At 43.7% G+C, this 17,324-nt stretch overlaps 1 protein-coding gene and 2 long non-coding RNA genes across 14 annotated transcripts in view; 1 reads left to right on the forward strand and 2 right to left on the reverse strand.

Moving 5' to 3' along the window:
- On the reverse strand, window positions 1–13,210 carry LOC308573223. 2 transcript variants are annotated; one of them, XR_014001993.1, is made up of 5 exons: window positions 13,104–13,184; window positions 8,369–8,588; window positions 7,439–7,641; window positions 844–967; window positions 1–546 (listed from the first exon to the last, which is right to left on the reverse strand). It is a non-coding gene; the product is annotated as an uncharacterized lncRNA (long non-coding RNA). The 2 variants fall into 2 exon arrangements; XR_014001992.1 differs by lacking the exon at window positions 8,369–8,588 and having other exon boundaries at window positions 13,104–13,210.
- The window catches only part of LOC308573170 (ankyrin repeat and fibronectin type-III domain-containing protein 1-like), a 384,306-nt gene extending 369,083 nt beyond the window's left edge, over window positions 1–15,223 (forward strand). For all 10 annotated transcript variants that reach the window (XM_081169829.1, XM_081169832.1, XM_081169831.1 and 7 more), the window contains 7 exons: window positions 781–947; window positions 1,729–1,879; window positions 3,028–3,196; window positions 3,882–4,048; window positions 7,522–7,732; window positions 9,966–10,621; window positions 13,120–15,223. In XM_081169829.1, coding sequence (XP_081025955.1) covers window positions 781–947; window positions 1,729–1,879; window positions 3,028–3,196; window positions 3,882–4,048; window positions 7,522–7,732; window positions 9,966–10,621; window positions 13,120–13,407 — 1,809 coding nt within the window. In that variant the 3' untranslated portion in view covers window positions 13,408–15,223. The remainder of the gene's footprint in view (window positions 1–780; window positions 948–1,728; window positions 1,880–3,027; window positions 3,197–3,881; window positions 4,049–7,521; window positions 7,733–9,965; window positions 10,622–13,119) is intronic.
- LOC308573220 overlaps window positions 13,269–17,324 on the reverse strand; it is a 22,651-nt gene continuing 18,595 nt past the window's right edge. For both annotated transcript variants that reach the window (XR_014001989.1, XR_014001990.1), the window contains 2 exons: window positions 14,106–14,265; window positions 13,269–13,399 (listed from right to left, as the gene is read on the reverse strand). This is a non-coding gene — a long non-coding RNA (uncharacterized lncRNA). The remainder of the gene's footprint in view (window positions 13,400–14,105; window positions 14,266–17,324) is intronic.

The following is a 17,324-nucleotide window of genomic DNA, read 5'->3' on the forward strand; positions in this document are numbered from 1 at the left end:
AAGCGCTGTTTAGGAGTGCAGAAGTTCAGCTTTTTTGCTTAGTTTTTATTCAAGGTATGTGACACTTTGCAGAGGCAAAGGAAAAGTTGGTTTCCCAGGTGTAAGTTTTCCCACTAGGGATTCAGATAACTATTTTTGATACATTTACCCTTCTTGCATCCAGTCGCAGTTGTTTTCCCAGCTTTTTTAGCAGGTCTTAGCAAAGAATCCCTTCCGTGAGTGCCCAGCCTTTCCTCCTCCTCTTGACCCCTCGTCTAGTTGTTCCTCTCTCTTTTCATTTCCTCTCAGTCAGCCAAGTGTCTCCAGCAACAAAAGGCACTCAAGCACCTGTACAAGGGTCTATTGAAAGTGCTTATTCAAAGCCATTGCCAGGATTAGCAAAGGCCAAACCACTAAAGGGCCAGTTCAACACAGTCACTGTTCCTGGAGATTGCAGCACTAGTCTGGATATCTGACAACAACAGTCTCCTTTGTAAAATTTCTGGTGCCTCCTGCCCCGTGCCAGTCTGTCTCCTGAGGCTTTTGGTCTTGGTTGGATCCAGGAAGCTGCAGACAAAATAGCTAGACTGAACTTTGAATTCAAGCCACACAAACTGTTAAGTTTGATCTGCTGCTGCTTTTTTTAAAAAAAATAAAAATCCACCACTGTTTTAACCCTTACTGGCTAGAACAGCAGCATCTTGGGATCTTAGCCTTGTTGTGGGGTCCCTCTTTCTCAGTTGAATTTTGTCAGGTTTCTGCAGCAAGATGTGCCATTTTATGGTCATTTTCTCCCTTTAGGACAAGCTGGTTTACCACCAGCGAAGCAGCCAGGCTCTCCCCCCAGGTCTCTATTTGGGTTACCTGAAGCTCTGTAGTGCTGTTGACCAGATCCGAGTGTTGGTGCCTGAACGTTTACCCAACATATTATGTCATGTGAAGATACGAAGCAACCCAAACATCTCCAGGTAGGGCTTTCAATCCAGGCCTGCAGCATAAATTGATGGACAGGGTTATTTCTTAATCCCATTGTGCTCTACATCACTTGCTCTCAGTCAGAGGGTTAGAGGTAGGGAGATCCCTTGTTGGTTTGACTACGTACGGTCAAGAGAAATGGAAGAGAGAATATATGGACAGGGCAGGCAGGTTTGCCAGCAGGTTGAGATGGTGATGTTAAAAGAAGATCTTTCCAGATATCTGATGAATTGCTCATTAAATGATGTTATATGTACTAAGTAAGGAAAAGTCACATACTGAACTGAGATCTTTTGGCTGCATATTAATCATGTGATAGCAGCTCCAGGTGGTATAACCAATCTGTGACTTCTGAAGCAACTGCAGGTTCCTATTCTGATCTCAGACTATGGCAGTGAGATTTTTTAACTCTCTGCTCTGCTGGCTCATGGGTCCAATATAAGAACTTTAGGGTTGTATGCCTTATACCACCTAACTTAGTGGTCCAAAAATGATTTTTTTTCCTGCTCCTAGCTCTTTGCCCTAGTTCCTTCCAAGTGAAAAGGCCAGGTTTCATGTCAAAAGTCCATATTTATTCCCATACTAAATGCCCTCATGATATGCAGCCGTTGAGGGTTTCTTTAGACATCGCACATTTCCTACATGAAAGCACTTCCAGAAGAAGTGTGAAAATGCATGTCCTAGCAAGCAACAACATAAGCATGTACGTTTTTTTCCTAGGCATTTACTGCATGTAAGCTATCTGTGCATTTATCCCTATGTCTTCTTTTCAAGGGAGGAATGGGAGTGGCTGCAACACCAAGTCAGTGTGGAGGAGCCAATTCCCACAGAGCAAAATCTCGAGACCACCCAGAATCTCTTCCTTCAGGAGCTTCAAGTGGCAATCAAAGAGCTGATGCAATTGGTCAATATCCCACTGCATGAGGTAACTTTTAGGTGGGGCTGTATTGTGTGTGTGAGGAGAAAGAGGTATTGCTGGTTTTGTAGCTCAGTGAAACATTACTGCACTGGTGGCGCTAGTTTATATTTTTTACATTTCTACTTCGTATCATGAATATTAAGCCAATATACAGATAGAAATTATTCTTTATAAGCAAAAACAATGTAGCCAAGGGTGAGCCCTACACTGAAATGATTCCCATTCTGATGCAGATTCTCTGTACTGCAGTGTAAGCAGCCCCTGCTCAAGCAGTAGTGCAAACTGTAAGACAGGACTGCACCTCAGAGAATGTCTAAAGTAGGTCAACTTTATAAATATTGGCTAAAACTATTGTACCTAGTTTTCTTGGCATGATTAAACAAAAGAAGCCTGCAAGATGAACCCCTGGGAGTGGTTTTTTTTAAAAAAGGTTTAAATATCGGGGGGCGGGGCGGGTATTCTACCCTATAGGATTAGAAGAGTCTAACAGCAGCAGAAATGACAGTCTAAACATTAGATCCTGCTATCCACCTCCCAAAAGTTCATTTGCTTCTTATGTAAAGCCTGTTGGCCTTCTGTTACTTTGCCAAAACTTAGTAAGAATGTATCTATGAACAATGGCAAAGATCTAAAAGGATGTCTTCAAGAAATATCCCAATATTGTAGGAAAAAGCCATTTCAATTCAAAGCTGCAAAAAGATGGTTTCAAAGAATCGTCCTCCATACATGTTCAACTGGTTGCTAAGTTGTGGCTGTACAGTGGTGCCCCGCAAGACGAATGCCTCGTAAGACGGAAAACCCGCTAGACGAAAGGGTTTTCCATTTTTTAGCTGCTTCGCAAGACGATTTTCCCTATGGGCTTGCTTTGCAAGACAAAAACGTCTTGCAAGTGTTCCGTTTTTTCCCCGCTCCCCCCCCTTTTTCTAAGACGCTAATAGCCTTTTAGCCGCTAATCCGCTAATCCTTTAATAGCCGTTAAGCCTTTAATAGCCGCTAAACCGCTAATAGCGCTAATCTGCTAAGCCGCTAATAGGGTTGCTTCGCAAGACGAAAAAACCGCTAGACGAAGAGACTCGCGGAACGGATTAATTTCGTCTTGCGAGGCACCATTGTACATCAATAAAACACTGCCTTCTCATGTTTGAATTCTACAGGCCAAAGATTTTCGCCTGTACAGTCAAGAAGTTCTGGACTTCGGAGGACAGGTCTCATTTCTCCTCCTTCTGCCTCCCTCCGAGGATGTGTGTACTGCCCCTGGCCAGAACAATCCTTACACACCTCGGTCTGGCTTTCTCACACTTCCACTTCAGATCTTTGAGCTAGGTGAGAATGGCTGCATGGGGACACTTTGGGATGTATCAATTTTGTTGTCCTCTGCTTCCTTCTTCTTCACAAAGGGACTGTCTCATGTCATCCTTAATCCAATGAGTTTCTTTAAAAGTACTTTAAAAATCTTTTAAGTGATTGGGACCTCTAAAGGTCTTAATCCAGCCCTGGCCTGAGAACCACATATATACCAATTTTTTCAGGTTGAAGGCTACATTGACCCATGGCTCTGGACCAAATTATGAAAATAGGCATGGCTACAGTGTAAAAGTGGGTGTGGCCCCCTTTTAAGGACATAAGTGGGTGTCACAAAACCTTTTCCCCATCAAATTATCACAGTGGGGGAACCATGGGAGCAGTCAGTTTAATATTTCTTTTTAAGGTGGACACATTTTTTTAAGCATCATGGCATGACACTGGGGAACTTAAAAACTTTTTTTAAAAGTTCAAGTTTTAAAAACTTTTTCTTTTAGTAACAAATCGAGGTTTTTTGGGGGGAGGGGTATATATGAGATACATGTTGGCCACTGCAATAAAATCAAACAAATATTGATAGTCCAAATTCATCTGTGAGCTTTTTTCTACTTTATATATAGCTCCAGTTCTGTTGGCAATGATTAGATCTGCTTCTGTGATGGTCCCCTGGTAATCCTTGACCCCCTCCTCTCCCTTTGTTTTCCAGTTCATTTTTTCACTTATGACCACGAGTTCATTAGTCAGTATTGCCAAGTGTCTGCCCTCTTGGAGCTGGAGTCACTTCTCTCTCAACAGAGCCTCAGAGAGGCCTTCTCAGACTCAGAATTAACTACTGCCAAGCAGAGGCATCAACAAGTTCAGGACTATATACAGGTATGTTACAGAGGAATAGTAGAAAGTATTGAGTGTGATATGCTTGGCATGATATGCTACGCAACAAATTGCTGATCCCCTGTATAACCAATCCAATATATCCTCTTTACATGGCTAATTGCTGGAATATAGCTTTCTTGCTTTGGGATTGCATACAAAATGTTTCCACTAAACAGGGGATTAACAATCTCACTGCCCTAGGACAGGCAAGGTCACATGGAACCAAAATGATTGTATCAGTCATCTCTGGCTCCATACCTTGCCTGCCCTGCCTTAAGACAGAGCTTATTACAGATCCTGCTTCTTATTCCTTCATGGTTTTTTATTCTTACTTTGCCAGCTCCCGGTTCCTTATTAATTTGCTTTTTTTCCTGCCTGTTGTCTAAAATAAAAGGGAAGGGAAGGACAAGTATATCCAGTCACAATCCTCCCTCCATAGTGATGGCATCCAATACCAGTCTCCTCTCCTGGGGAAGGATGGTTCAGGGGATGTGAAACGATCATGAGTGACCTCACAGCATAGACTAGCTGGAGTTGTGAGTGGTCTTATTCACCCTTTTAGGCCTTTGCATGACAGTTTCACTTTCACCTATGGCTTAGAACACACCATAACAGTGAAAGTGCACCTGAATATGCAAGGAGCGACATGCCACACAGGTCTGTATAGCAGCAGGAGGAATCCTTCCTGCTGGGTGACTTTGGTGGAGGCCAGCCTTCTCTACAAGAATGACCAGCACATCAAGGGCCCTGCAAATGAGCAGACTTCCTCAGCAAGCAGAGAGTGGAGTTTCCCTAGTTAGGATTAAGTCAAGTTCAGCAGTGGTTCAGGAGATCATGGACAACCACAAGTTCTTCTGGTTTTTGGATGAAGGAGCAGAGGGGTTGGGCACCCTAAATCTTCAGTGACAAGAGGATTTCTATATGCCTTTCTGTGAATCTCACTGATTTCCAAGATGTTGAGGAAGAAACCCACATCATCCTGGCAAGTACCATTTTGGTCCAGTAGACCTTTGTTTTTCAACCTCCTTCACCTGGCATTTCAGGGTATGTGGCAGCAATGACCTATTAACCATATATACCATCCAGACCCATTAACCATATATACCATCCAGACCCAGCCGGGCTAACACTAACTGCTTGGTAGCTGAGCGGCAGACCTTCTGCAAATTAGGGTCCTTGAAGCGGATCCTTCCTGTTCTGCTGTCATATACCGTATTTTTCGTCCTATAGGGCGCACCGGCCCATAGGACGCACCTCGTTTTTTGGGGGGGAAATGAATAAAAAAAAATTATTCCCCGCCCCGCTGCAGCTGCCGCCCCAAGCTTTGCGCACACCTGCCCGAAGCACAGGGCACCCTCCGGAGGGCTCTGCGTGCTTCGGGCTGCAGGCTGCCGCCCCAAGCCGGGCGCGCGAGACTTGCAGACACTCGCCCGAAGCACGGGGAGACCTCCGGAGGGTTCCCTGTGCTTCGGGCGACAGGCTGCCGTCCCAAGCCTCGCGCGCTGGTGGGACCTCCTGCCTGGCGCGCAAGGCTTGCGGACACTTGCCCGAAGCACGGAGAACCCTCCGGAGGGCTCCCCATGCTTCGGGCGACAGGCTGCCGCCCCAAGCCTCGCGCGCTCGGCGGGACCTGCTGTCGGGCGCGCAAGGCTTGCGGACACTCGCTGGGGCTGGAGGCTGCTGCCCACAAGCCTTGTGAGCCCGCGGGAACTCCCGCCGGGCTTGCAAGGCTTACGGATAGCTTCCTGAAGCCTGGAGAGCGAGAGGGGTCGGTGCGCACCGATGCCTCTCACTCTCCAGGCTTCAGCGAAAGCCTGCGTTCGCCCCATAGGACACACACACATTTCCCCTTCATTTTTGGAGGGGAAAAAGCGCGTCCTATGGGGCGAAAAATACAGTAGATGCCCAGCCACACTTTGAAAATATATAGCAACATGATACTGGCTGTTCTAGGGCAGTGGGAGTGTTAGTTCACTGTTTACTGGATCCTGCTGCATATACCAGAAAGAACATTAGTAGTAAGTAACTAACATCGTTTTATAGGATAGCTCCTACCCCAGAACTCCCACTTTTGTTTCTTACTAGTCAAAGCATCTGGCTGGTGATGCCAGCATGCTTTCAGCTGTGTTGTGCTGCGTTAAGATTTATTTATTGTCAATAATGAAGGATCTCAAAGGCATGCAGCAGCTCTAGCCAGCAAGCCCATCTAGGTGTTAAGCTTGTCTCTTGTCAAATCCAAATTTGTCCTCTAGAAGTGACTCCAAAACCTTTCCCCCATGGACCACTTGAAAATTGCTGATGGTCTTGGCAGACCACTTAATGCTTTTTCTTCCTGTTGTAGCAATTGTAAATCACTGTGCTTTTAACTGTATTTTTATTCCTTTTTTATATATACAGTGGTGCCCCGCAAGACGAATGCCTCGCAAGACGGAAAACTCGCTAGACAAAAGAGTTTTCCGTTTTGGAGGTGCTTCACAAAACGAATTTCCTATGGGCTTGCTTCACAAGACGACAATGTCTTGCGAGTTCCTGATGGTTTTTTTTCCTCCCCCCCTTTTTCTAAGCCGCTAAGCCACTTATCAGCTGATCCGATCAGCAGATAAGCTGCTAATAGCGCTAATCCGCTAATCTTTCAATGGGCTTGCTTCGCAAGACGAAAAAACCGCTAGACGAAGAGAATCACAGAACGGATTCTTTTCGTCTTGCGAGGCACCACTGTATATTGTATTACAATTTGAATTACATTGAATTCCAACTGTAACACAATAAAATACAAAATAAGAAAGCATGCAATAAAAATACATTTAAAAATCAATATGAACATTTCATGCAATGGAATGGGCCATCTCCTGTCTTCAACCACAAATCCAAAGACATGCTGTGGACCACCAAAATGAAGCTTACCTGCCTGAGATTGATCTTAACTGCCTGGCAGTTTGAATGCAAAGGGCCAAGATGTGAGGGAATTTGAATGACTGTTTAAAAAGAAATTGATCTTATGCCACCTTCTATTATGGCCTTGGGTAAATTTACTTCTCTGCAAAATCCTGAATTCAGGGAATAAGTATGGAGTGGGGATTAGAGGGGGAGTTATGAGAAATGACGCAATCCTAGGAAAGTGCTCCTGTTTGAGACATGTTCAATGAATGAACCCTATTTATCCAGATTGGTAGCACAGCAGTCTTAAGGAGTTTCAAGGAATGTGTGGGGTAGTTTCAGAGCTGTAAAAAGTTACCCATGCCACACCAAGTGACTACATCCCAGTCTGCATAAGCTCTACATGTGTATTAACATAAGCATATAGAAACCAGATCCACCCCACATGGAGGATCTTTAAGAGCATCCATCAATATGTGTGTACAACTCCTTCTCATACAAAGATGGCAAAACTTGTAGCTAGCCTGCTGCGCAGCCTCCTGAACGATTTTTCAGTGTCAAAAAAGGAGCTGATTCTGTGTCTTTCTCTTGGGCAGCAAATGGAGGAGATTTGGCGAGAAATGCGCTGGATGATGGATGCATTGCAGCATGCCCGGTACAAGCAACCTTCTGGTGGCATCCCACTCACATGGTTTCTTGATGAATCTAGCATTGTACTAAAGGAGAAAACACGATCAACCTCTTCCCATTTGGACTTCCTTCCCTCACCTACCCCTTCTCCTGAAATGAGCCGCAAGCTCAACTCTGGTGAGAGTTTCCTTTGCATTTTTCTGGACTTTTTATAACTGCTAATCAATCCCCTCTCCTAGTCCAGCCCTCTGCTCTAACATAGTATCTTATCTAAAACCTCCCCAGTAACTGTCTGGACAACCTCTTCTGGAAGTATTCTGACAAGGACATTCTACCATTTTATCTCCCTAGATAGCTTATTCTCGCTTATTCTCTTTGCCCAGATGTTTTTCAAAATCCATTTTACAGATAAATCTGTTTCACTGAATAAAGGCTCTTTAGGTGGGTGGTTCCCACATTTGGGAAATTGGCAAGTTACCTGTTTTGGATGGGTTTGCATTCCCTCAGAAGAAGTTTTGGGGGTACTCCTGGATACATCTTTGTCACTAGAGGCCCAAGTGTCCCCTGTGGCTATGAGTTCCTTTTACCAGCTTCATCTGGTTTGCCAACTATGGCTGTTCCTGGACAGGGATAGTCCATGCACTGGTAACCACTGCAGTCCATGCATTGGTAACCTCAAGGATAGAGTACTATAATGTGTTCTATGTGGGGCTGCTCCAGTTGGTGCAGAATGCTGCAGCCAGATTGCTGATGAGGAGTTTCTAGTCAAGAACATGTGACAGCATTGTTAAAAGAGCAGCACTGGCTACCCACCTATTACCGAGCCAAGTTCAAGGTTCTTGTATTGATTTACAAAGCACTGAACAACTTGGGTCCAGGGCACTTTGGGGATCGTTTGAACCTTTATATTCCAGCTCGATCACTGAGATCATCTGCAGAAACATCTATGGTCGTTCCCTGAATTGATGAGGCTCATTTGATAACCACGAGAAATCAAGCCTTCAGTGTCCTCAGTCCAGTCTTGTGGAACACCCTGCCAATAGAGATTCAGTGGGCACCTTATGCGTCAACTTTTCAAAGCTTGCTGAAAAATTTTCTATTCCACCAGGCCTACGCAGACAATTAATAGTACATCCCCACAATGGTCTATTGATGTTTGTTTTTAATTTCTTTCTGCTTTTTACTTGTTTTTAACATTTATAATTTTACTATTTGGTTTTCTGTTTATATTGTTGTAAACCGCTGTGATGTATTTTTTATGATACAGCAGTATAGAAATATTTTTATAAATAAGTGCTTCCTTTTCTTTGCTATTGATTTCCTTGCATTTATCTACTTTATAGGCCTTTACATATGAAAACAGTCTTTCCCTCCTTAACCACTGCATGTAAAGCTGAAGGTGCTATCACAACTTCCATTATCTAGACCAAGTTATCTTTGTCACAAGCATTTTAATAAGAAAACTTCTATCATTAACCTTGATGAGGCCTTCCAGATATCCTGACAGCACAAATTTAGAGTTGTCGGAATCTGATGCATTGTAATCTTTAATATAATCTCTAGTACCTCTTGCCAGCTACTTGTTAGTAACGACTATTCACCTCCCTTGTACATATATATTTTCTAGAAAAATGAGGAAGGCATGTGCAGAATCTGTTTCAGGATTGTGGGATAAACATGTTCCAGGCAAAAATGGTTAAAAATTGGCAGTGAAAAGAAACTGGGCAAAAGTGGAGTGGCAAGAGTGGAGTGTCAGAATCCCTTTTGCTCCAATATTAAAAAGAAAGAGGAAGGAGACTAGATTGGGGAGAGACTCACAAACATCATTGGCCAGATAATCACTTCCAAGTACCATATTTTTTGCTCTATAAGACTCACTTTTTCCCTCCTAAAAAGTAAGGAGAAATGTGTGTGCATCTTATGGAGTGAATGCAGGCTGCACAGCTATCCCAGAAGCCAGAACAGTGAGAGGGATTGCTGCTTTCACTGCGCAGTGATCCCTCTTGCTGTTCTGGCTTCTAGGATTCAGAATATTTTTTCCGTGTTTTCCTCCTCCAAAAACTAGGTGCGTCTTATGGTTTGGTGCATCTTATAGGGTGAAAAATACGGTAAACTGATAATGCTGTGTTCTTGCCCATAAATACTTTAAACAGGTTACAACCTCCAGGATTGTACAGGTAACGCAACTGCCATTCAGTTTGTGTTACCAGGAAAACAACCTGTCAGAGTAAGATTGGCCATGAGCCAGAGGTTCCTCACCCCTGCTCTAGCCAATCAGAACTCCCAGGCTTGGAGTAGAAAACGGTTTGACCCTCATGTCCACTTGTACAGCTCGTTTGAGTGAATTACTGCACATTCTTCCAAGATAATTCCCTGATAAAGAAGTAATCTTTTTATCATTTTCTTTCAGATTCACATGGAATCTCAGATGAAGAGGGCTCATCAGAAGTATTCTTAGCTACAGACAGTGACTATGACTCCAGCAGAGCCCAAAGCCCCAGAGAGCTTGACCTTCTTTACCCCTCTTCAGGGCCTGAGTACTGCACTAGAAGAAATCCACGCCCTTTGAGGGACAGTGCCCCTGACGTCCTGCAGAACCATGAGCTAAAGACACCCCCTATTCCTCCAGAGGAGCCTCGGCCTCCCCCAGAGCTTTATGACAGTGACTTTGTGCTTCCTAGTCGGCAGATAGAGCTGCTGCGCATCACAGAGAAGAGGCAGGCCTACTGTGTCCGCACCAGCAGCCTGGATTTCCCAAAACCCCTTTGCCATGGGGCCAGAAAGTCTTGCCCTGGCTCTGTTGACAGTTCACCAACTGAAAGCAGAACTGCAGGCCGTTGCAGCCCTGTGAGACTTGGGACAGGCTCAGAATTCAGCCCCAGGCATGGCTGTCCTGCAGGGAGCTCTGAGCCTGTCTTTCGAACACGCTCAGTGGAATGGACTCGGACCTTCCAGGAGGCAGCAGATCCAGGACATGTAGCAAACCGGGTCAAGTCAACAGGCTCCTTCGCCTTACGTGTGTGCCCTCAGTACGAAACAGGGCTCTCCAAAGAAACAAGCATTAAGGTATCATTAAAATCCTGGTCTTGGCTCATCAATACAATAGTGCAGTACTGAAAATGGAGGCAACACTTTCAGGAAGAAGATGTATTCCTTTTTCCTAGATTTGGCTATGTGACCCTTCCCCTTCCTGATACTTTCCATTAAATGGGTTTCTCACTATTGCTTCTTTTGGGGCTGTGTCCCAGAACTGGCAATGGTAGTGTCAGTAGGCCACAGAGAATTGGAATGCTGTTGTTAATTATTCCATATGATCTGAGGATGCATCCAGACAGCAGCTCCCTGTACTTTTACTTTTGCACTTGCAAAAAGAATATGTATTATGTTTATTAGATTATACATCCTTTTCACTATAAAACCACACTATAGACACAACCTAACATGTCCCGAAACATAATGTTCCTGCCTCTGGTACCTTATTTATTTATTAGCAGTTAGTGCTGTGGTCTAAACCACTAAGCCTCTTGGGCTTGCCAATTGGAAGGTCAGCGGTTTGAATCCACGTGATGGTGGTGAGGTCCCGTTGCTTTGTCCCAGGTTCTGCCAACTTAACAATTCGAAAGCACACCAGTGCAAGTAGATAAATAGGTACCACTGTGGCGGGAAGGTAAACGGCGTTCCGTCATTGCTTCCGTCATGGTGTTGCATTGCACCAAAAGTGGTTTAGTCATGCTGGCCACGTGACCCAGAAAGCTTTCTGTGGACTAACGCCAGCTCCCTCAGCCTGAAGCGAGATGAGCACTGCACCCCATAGTCACCTTTGAGTGGACAACTGTCCAGGGGTCCTTTACCTTTACCTTATTTATTGGGGATTATTTCCAGTGAGTTCATTTCCACATCAGCCAGGTTCAGTTGTTGAGCTTGCAATGCTGATTGTGGCTTGCAATGTTGCACTTTCATGGTGGTTAATTATGATGCTCTTAACTAAGGGCTTCATGAATCATAAATAGCCAAATTTTCAAATGGAGTAAATGGGGTGGAGATGTACAGTGTAGATCTGAACATGGTATGGTATTACAGTGTAGCCTTCAGGATGTAATAATATGAATGCACTAGGCATCAATTGACTTGTTAAGGATTAACCTTCCATCCACATCACGAGTCATATTGGTTCAGACTATGGACCAATAAACTTTACCATTCTGGCTAACAACATTTGTTCTGAAGATAAATCACACTGCAGTCACTGGAGCAAAGAGCTTTGTAAAGATTCCATTCGGGTGTAGATACATAGATTGCACTGGGTTGACTATGGGACACCAGGGCATCGTCTCTGTTGTCCTCTCTTCCAGACCTTGTGACTAAGGAACTATTCACCATAACATAACATTTGAAAGAGAATGGTGATTTATGTCCACTATCAAAGGATGTTTTCTAGCATAGAAGGAAGGATGTTGATTGATTAGAGCAGCATTAGCTTAGGAAGGCATTACAGATATAACTGTGGTTTAGGGATTAGGGGTGGGCCATAGGATCCTCTTTCAGAACCAGTGTCCTGAATTAAGGAACACCCCTTAACCAGGGTTATCAAATATCATGCATAAGACCAAATAGGTTAGAGTAGGGAGAGAGGTATTTGTTTCTGGGAACAGATAATAGTGTGTGAGCCCATGGCCTCCTTTGAATCTTCCTTGAACCTATGGTTGTGTGTAATGTCAGGGCTGAACTTCAGTCTGGCTTCACAGTGTCTATATTTTGGACAGTCGGATAAAATGAATAAACAGATAGGAGACAATGTTTGTTAAAGAATTATCATATAGAGCCGAAATGGGTGGCAGTCATATACTCTATATCGTTCTAGGTGGTTGTAGCCATGACTGGTACGTAGCCCAAGCCAGTGCTATTTTTCTAGAAAAGAGGTGCTAAAACTCATCATGAATGCCTCCCTTGCTTTCTTATAATGGCAATGGTGCCCACCTGGCGAGTTCCAACTGAAAAAAAGCCTGGCCTAAGCTTGACTCAAACCTAAGCCAAACCTGACCACCTATTCTGGAGTGGTGGTGTCATGGTGAGTATGGCCATGGCGTATAGCTCTTTGCATTTAGACAATATTCCTTGCTATAGAAAGCAAGGGGAAATGATGTGGTTGGACTGCAATCTTCCAAAGCTGCTTTCATGGTATCACTATTTCTATCCTCATTTCTCACTGGTATGCTCCTAAAAGTGATCAGGCAACTTTTATGCCACATCAGCAGAACATCTTCAATGTTCTGCTCTTTTTGGCATGGCCAAAAGTCCTTTTCTTGTTTATCCAGAAGGCCTGTGGACACCAATACTATATGCAGATCTCAAAATAAATCTAGGATAGCTCACCAAATTCAATTATGCTAGAGTACAGTGCCCTCAGTTTTTATTCTTGTGGGACTGGAATAAGTGTAGGAAGGCACATTAATTTCTCAGTTAAGTATCTGGCTTTATTCTTTAGGGGGAGCCAGCTTATTTGGGTATACCCTCATCTTTCTTTGTCCTTCCTCTTGCTCTTACTTACCTCTATTTCTGCACAGCTGCACCTCACCAACAAGATGTCGGCAGAAGATGTGGTGAAGCTGGTGGTGCAGGAGATGAACGAGGTCTCACGCGATGTCCTGGGAAATGCAGATGCTTTCTGCTACAGTGAAGACCAATTGGAACACTTTGGATTAGTGTTCGTGTCAGATGAAGTTGAGCAGTGGCTTCCAAATGACTTCCTGCCCCTCTCGCTCCACAAGGCTTGGCCTGATGGGAGGTTCTATGTTCGGATCAAAGAGACTTCCCCTCTCCTGTTTCAGTATGGGCCAGCAACAACTGTATGATAGGAGGAGGAATGGATTGGATTAGGAAGGAAAAGTGAAGAATATCCAACTTCCAGTGAGCAGAAAGCTCAGCACTAATGCTTCCTTCTTGAAAAGAAACTTTTGTGCCAGACACCACAGGCCAAAATAGGAGCATACTGGGCAGTGTGTTGCTCTGTGGCGTGTGTGTGTGTGTGTGTGTGTGTGTTGTTTTAACCAAAGACGTCAAGATTTGTTTGTTATGACTCCTAAGATCTGTGGGTGGGGTACAGGAGCCTTTGGGATAATGGAATTAAATTTGTGAAGACACTTTTGCAAGGAGAAGAGCCGGTTGGGGATAAAGAAGCAATACTTAATTATATTTTTCATTCTGAATGTTGAAGGGAGGGAGAGAATGTGACACTGAAGGATTTTGACTGAAGTGGGCCCAGAGTTGGGGCCTGGAGGTGGGAGGAGCACAGGGAGCTCACAAAGACTTCATGTTTTGTTATCTGTGTTCTCATTGTACCTGGAGAAATATGAAATTGCACATAGTTCTTTGAAAAATGTATTTTCATTTTCTTAATTCCACCTTAAATATACACAGCACAATATATAAAATATGTTCAAACTGTTCAGGACTGTAAGGCCCTTTCTACTGTTGGGAGAGACAGACAAGACTTTACATCTGGACTAGAACCTTCTCTTAGGGGTAAGATTAAGCCAACCTTTGAGCTCACCAAAAAAAGGCACTCCCTGCTGCCCCAGGCTGGCTGTGTTGTGGGTCTGGAAGAAGGTTCCTGAGAACTCTGCTTTCTTTATTTTCAGTCCTATAGTTTCTCTTTTATTTTTAAGCAGCTTTGCTTTCCGCTTTCCCCTTTCCTCTACCTAGGCAAGAATCTAGAAAGGAGCACAAGGAAAGGATTGTTGCATATTAGGTCCGGAGTTAACTCATTTCAGGAAGCTATTCACTTGCCTACCTTCCCCTACAGTGTAGGGAAGCAATGCTTCTTTCTTCCATCTCCCAGCAAGCAGTTGAAGATTGTAAATGAAACACCTATCATGTAAGCCAGATGTTACCCCTCCACAGAAGCGGAAGTAGCACTGGACATGGGCTACCACTCCCATATATGCACAGTTGGTCTAAATCCCATAACTAGTCACACCACACACCCAAGCAGTTGAGAAGCAGGAAAATATCTCAACAAAGATCATTCCTGCCTTCCCTCACAGCAGTGCATAGCCCATGCAATTGAGTATTGACTACAGTACCCTTCCCCACTCTAGAAAAGGTGGTAACAAAGTTGAGTGCCAAAGTCAAGAAGATCCTCTCTTCCTTCTTTTCCCTTCTGTCCAATCCTACCAGCTGACATCTGCCGAGGCACTGATTCTCTTCTGTCCAATCCCATGAGAAAGAAGCAGAGAATATCTGAGCAAGAAATGATTCTCCCAAGGTTCATGTGAGCCACTCTGGTTGGAGAAAGTACAAACAAGTCCTGATCTCTGGACAGCAAGCTTAGAGCACCCCTTTCCACACAAAAAACTTTCCTGCACTGAAGGAAAGAGACTGCAGGGGGAAAGCAGCTGATTAAGAGTTAAACAATGCTAACATTCTCCAATTCTCTGCTGCAGATCATGTCTGCCCGGCAGCTGTTCCATGAAGATCTAGTGTGAACATATTTCTTTCTCTCAACCCCCCTGAAACATTTGTCTTGCATGCAGAAGGTCCCAGGTTCAATCACCAGCATCTTCAGGTACTGTTAGGAGAGACTCCTGCCTGAAACCTTGGAGAGCTGCTACCAATCAATGTGGACAATGTTTAGCTAGTTGGACCAATTGTAGGTTTTAATATAATGTACCTTATTATTAATTATTATTATTATTATTATTATTATTATTATTATTATTATTATTATTATTATTATTTATTTATACCCCACCCATCTGGCTGGGCTCCCCCAGCCACTCTATGCACTGCTTCCCTTCTAGAAGCTTAAGTTCCAATTCCATGCCTTCACAATTTTTTTGACTCCATCTTACTCCAGAATTAAGGGCAAATTCCATTCATAAGATTGTTCTCCTGTCCTACTAGAGTGGGATATTCCCATTCACTGAAAAACACCCTGAATTAGATTACAGAGGCTGCACACGGGGAGGGGGGCATAATCATTTGTAGCACTTTGACAGCTTAAATCAGCTCTGCAATCTGAAAAACCTTTTGTTTTACATTAAAAAGAAGAGAGAGGTACCCAATCTGAGACCAGGTGTAACTGTCCCTAGGCGAGCTGTTACTCACTTTTTAATAAAAAATGACCTGTACACTCATTCTGAGAAAAAGAGGATGGGATGGATCTATGAAGACAGGATCCTTGGCTCAGTAACCCAAGGGGACCTGATCTCTTTCCTCAGCGTCCAGGCAAATATTGCCCATTTCCCAGATCTTTCTAAAATCATAGCATTTAGAAAGCTAGCCAGCCATATATTTTGTAATACTATAAGCTGTAAGCAACTGAAGCAGAGCATTTTCCTAATTTTTCTTTTCCAACTACCACTCAACATTCTGTAACTACTGAGCATGTTCTGGCTTCATCAAGCTACTTGCTTTAGGTTTTTCTCCTTAGTTTTTTGTAAATATTTGTAGTTCTGCAAACTACTCAAAAATTTACAAGTGGCTGCTCTTATAGCAGCTTTGATGTCAATGACAGCCATACCATACCATACCAGGTGATTGAAAGGGGTCCCTTGACTTCCTGTTTCCTGCCAAGGGAAATGGCTGTCTCCCATGAGATTGGACCCCCAGCAGTGCAAGAAATTCAGGGTTAATATGAGTGTAATTAGCCCTGTTGACCCCCCATAGGGTAGGGGGGGACTTGCTGCCCGCAGATCGTCCATTATCTGCCTCACGCAACAGGATGTGGGGCTTGGGACGCTGGGTGATGCATGGCACAAACTAGGAACCCTCCAGAGTCAATCCCACGAGCAGGAGATACCTGTTTTCTAAAAATTAAAAAGATTTGGACAAAAAACAGGTGTGTTCTGGACGGAAAGAGATAAAAGAAAAATCTAAACTACACAGTCACTGGAGGTTAAGTTTCAGACTTCAAAAAGGCTCCCATCTTGGCATGTTGATTAATGAGGTGAGGGGCTGCCGTACTTTTGTATTTGTTATATTTGCTATTTCATGATTTGGTGAACCTTGCCAAGAAAGAATTAATTATCCAAGGAAACGAAAGAAGTGTAAAATTAATTGGCCGTATGGCACCACAGTCCTCGGCGGAGAGCCCTAATCAAAATTGCCAGAGTAAAATCAGATATGAAAGTGGCTCAGGCTAAGGAGGGAAAATGGCGGCGGTAGCAGTTGTGATGCAGAAAGAAAAAGGAGTCTCCTTTATCTGAGGGAGGCTGGAGATACTTTTTATTTGAACCACAAAAGGGATGTACTTTGCAAAAGATGCATTTGCTTGCATGGAATATTTTCATATATGGTTTGGAGAGTGATGGTGAATTCTGGATGCCTGCCAGCTTTTCTAGGGCCCAGGAAAGCTGGTGTGGTTATTTCTTGGGGAAACCAGAAACAATATTTATATAACTGACTGACTGCCAAATACATCCCATGATACAGTTTGAAACATCAGCTTATTAAGAGATATCAAAGACAACATGGCGTCATTAATTTTAATCTTGGATGGAAGCCCAAAGCCTTTCAGAGCAAGAAATGGCAGAGAAAGGAGGGGCTATCAAAAGAGGAATGTGCTTCAAAATAATATGACTGAGAACAACATGGAATATAATTTACCTCCTCTGTGATTATAGAAATATGGACTCGTCAAACAAAGATAGAGAGCCACATATAAGCAATTGGTGGACTGAGAGATGAGGATAGTTAATATCAGGATTAGAAAACTGGGAAACAACCAAGAAGAAAGCAGAAAATAAATGAAGATATTATCTCTTGAAAT

This window comes from Podarcis bocagei, assembly GCF_964188305.1.
Source record: "Podarcis bocagei genome assembly, chromosome: 14".
Lineage (NCBI taxonomy): Eukaryota > Metazoa > Chordata > Lepidosauria > Squamata > Lacertidae > Podarcis > Podarcis bocagei.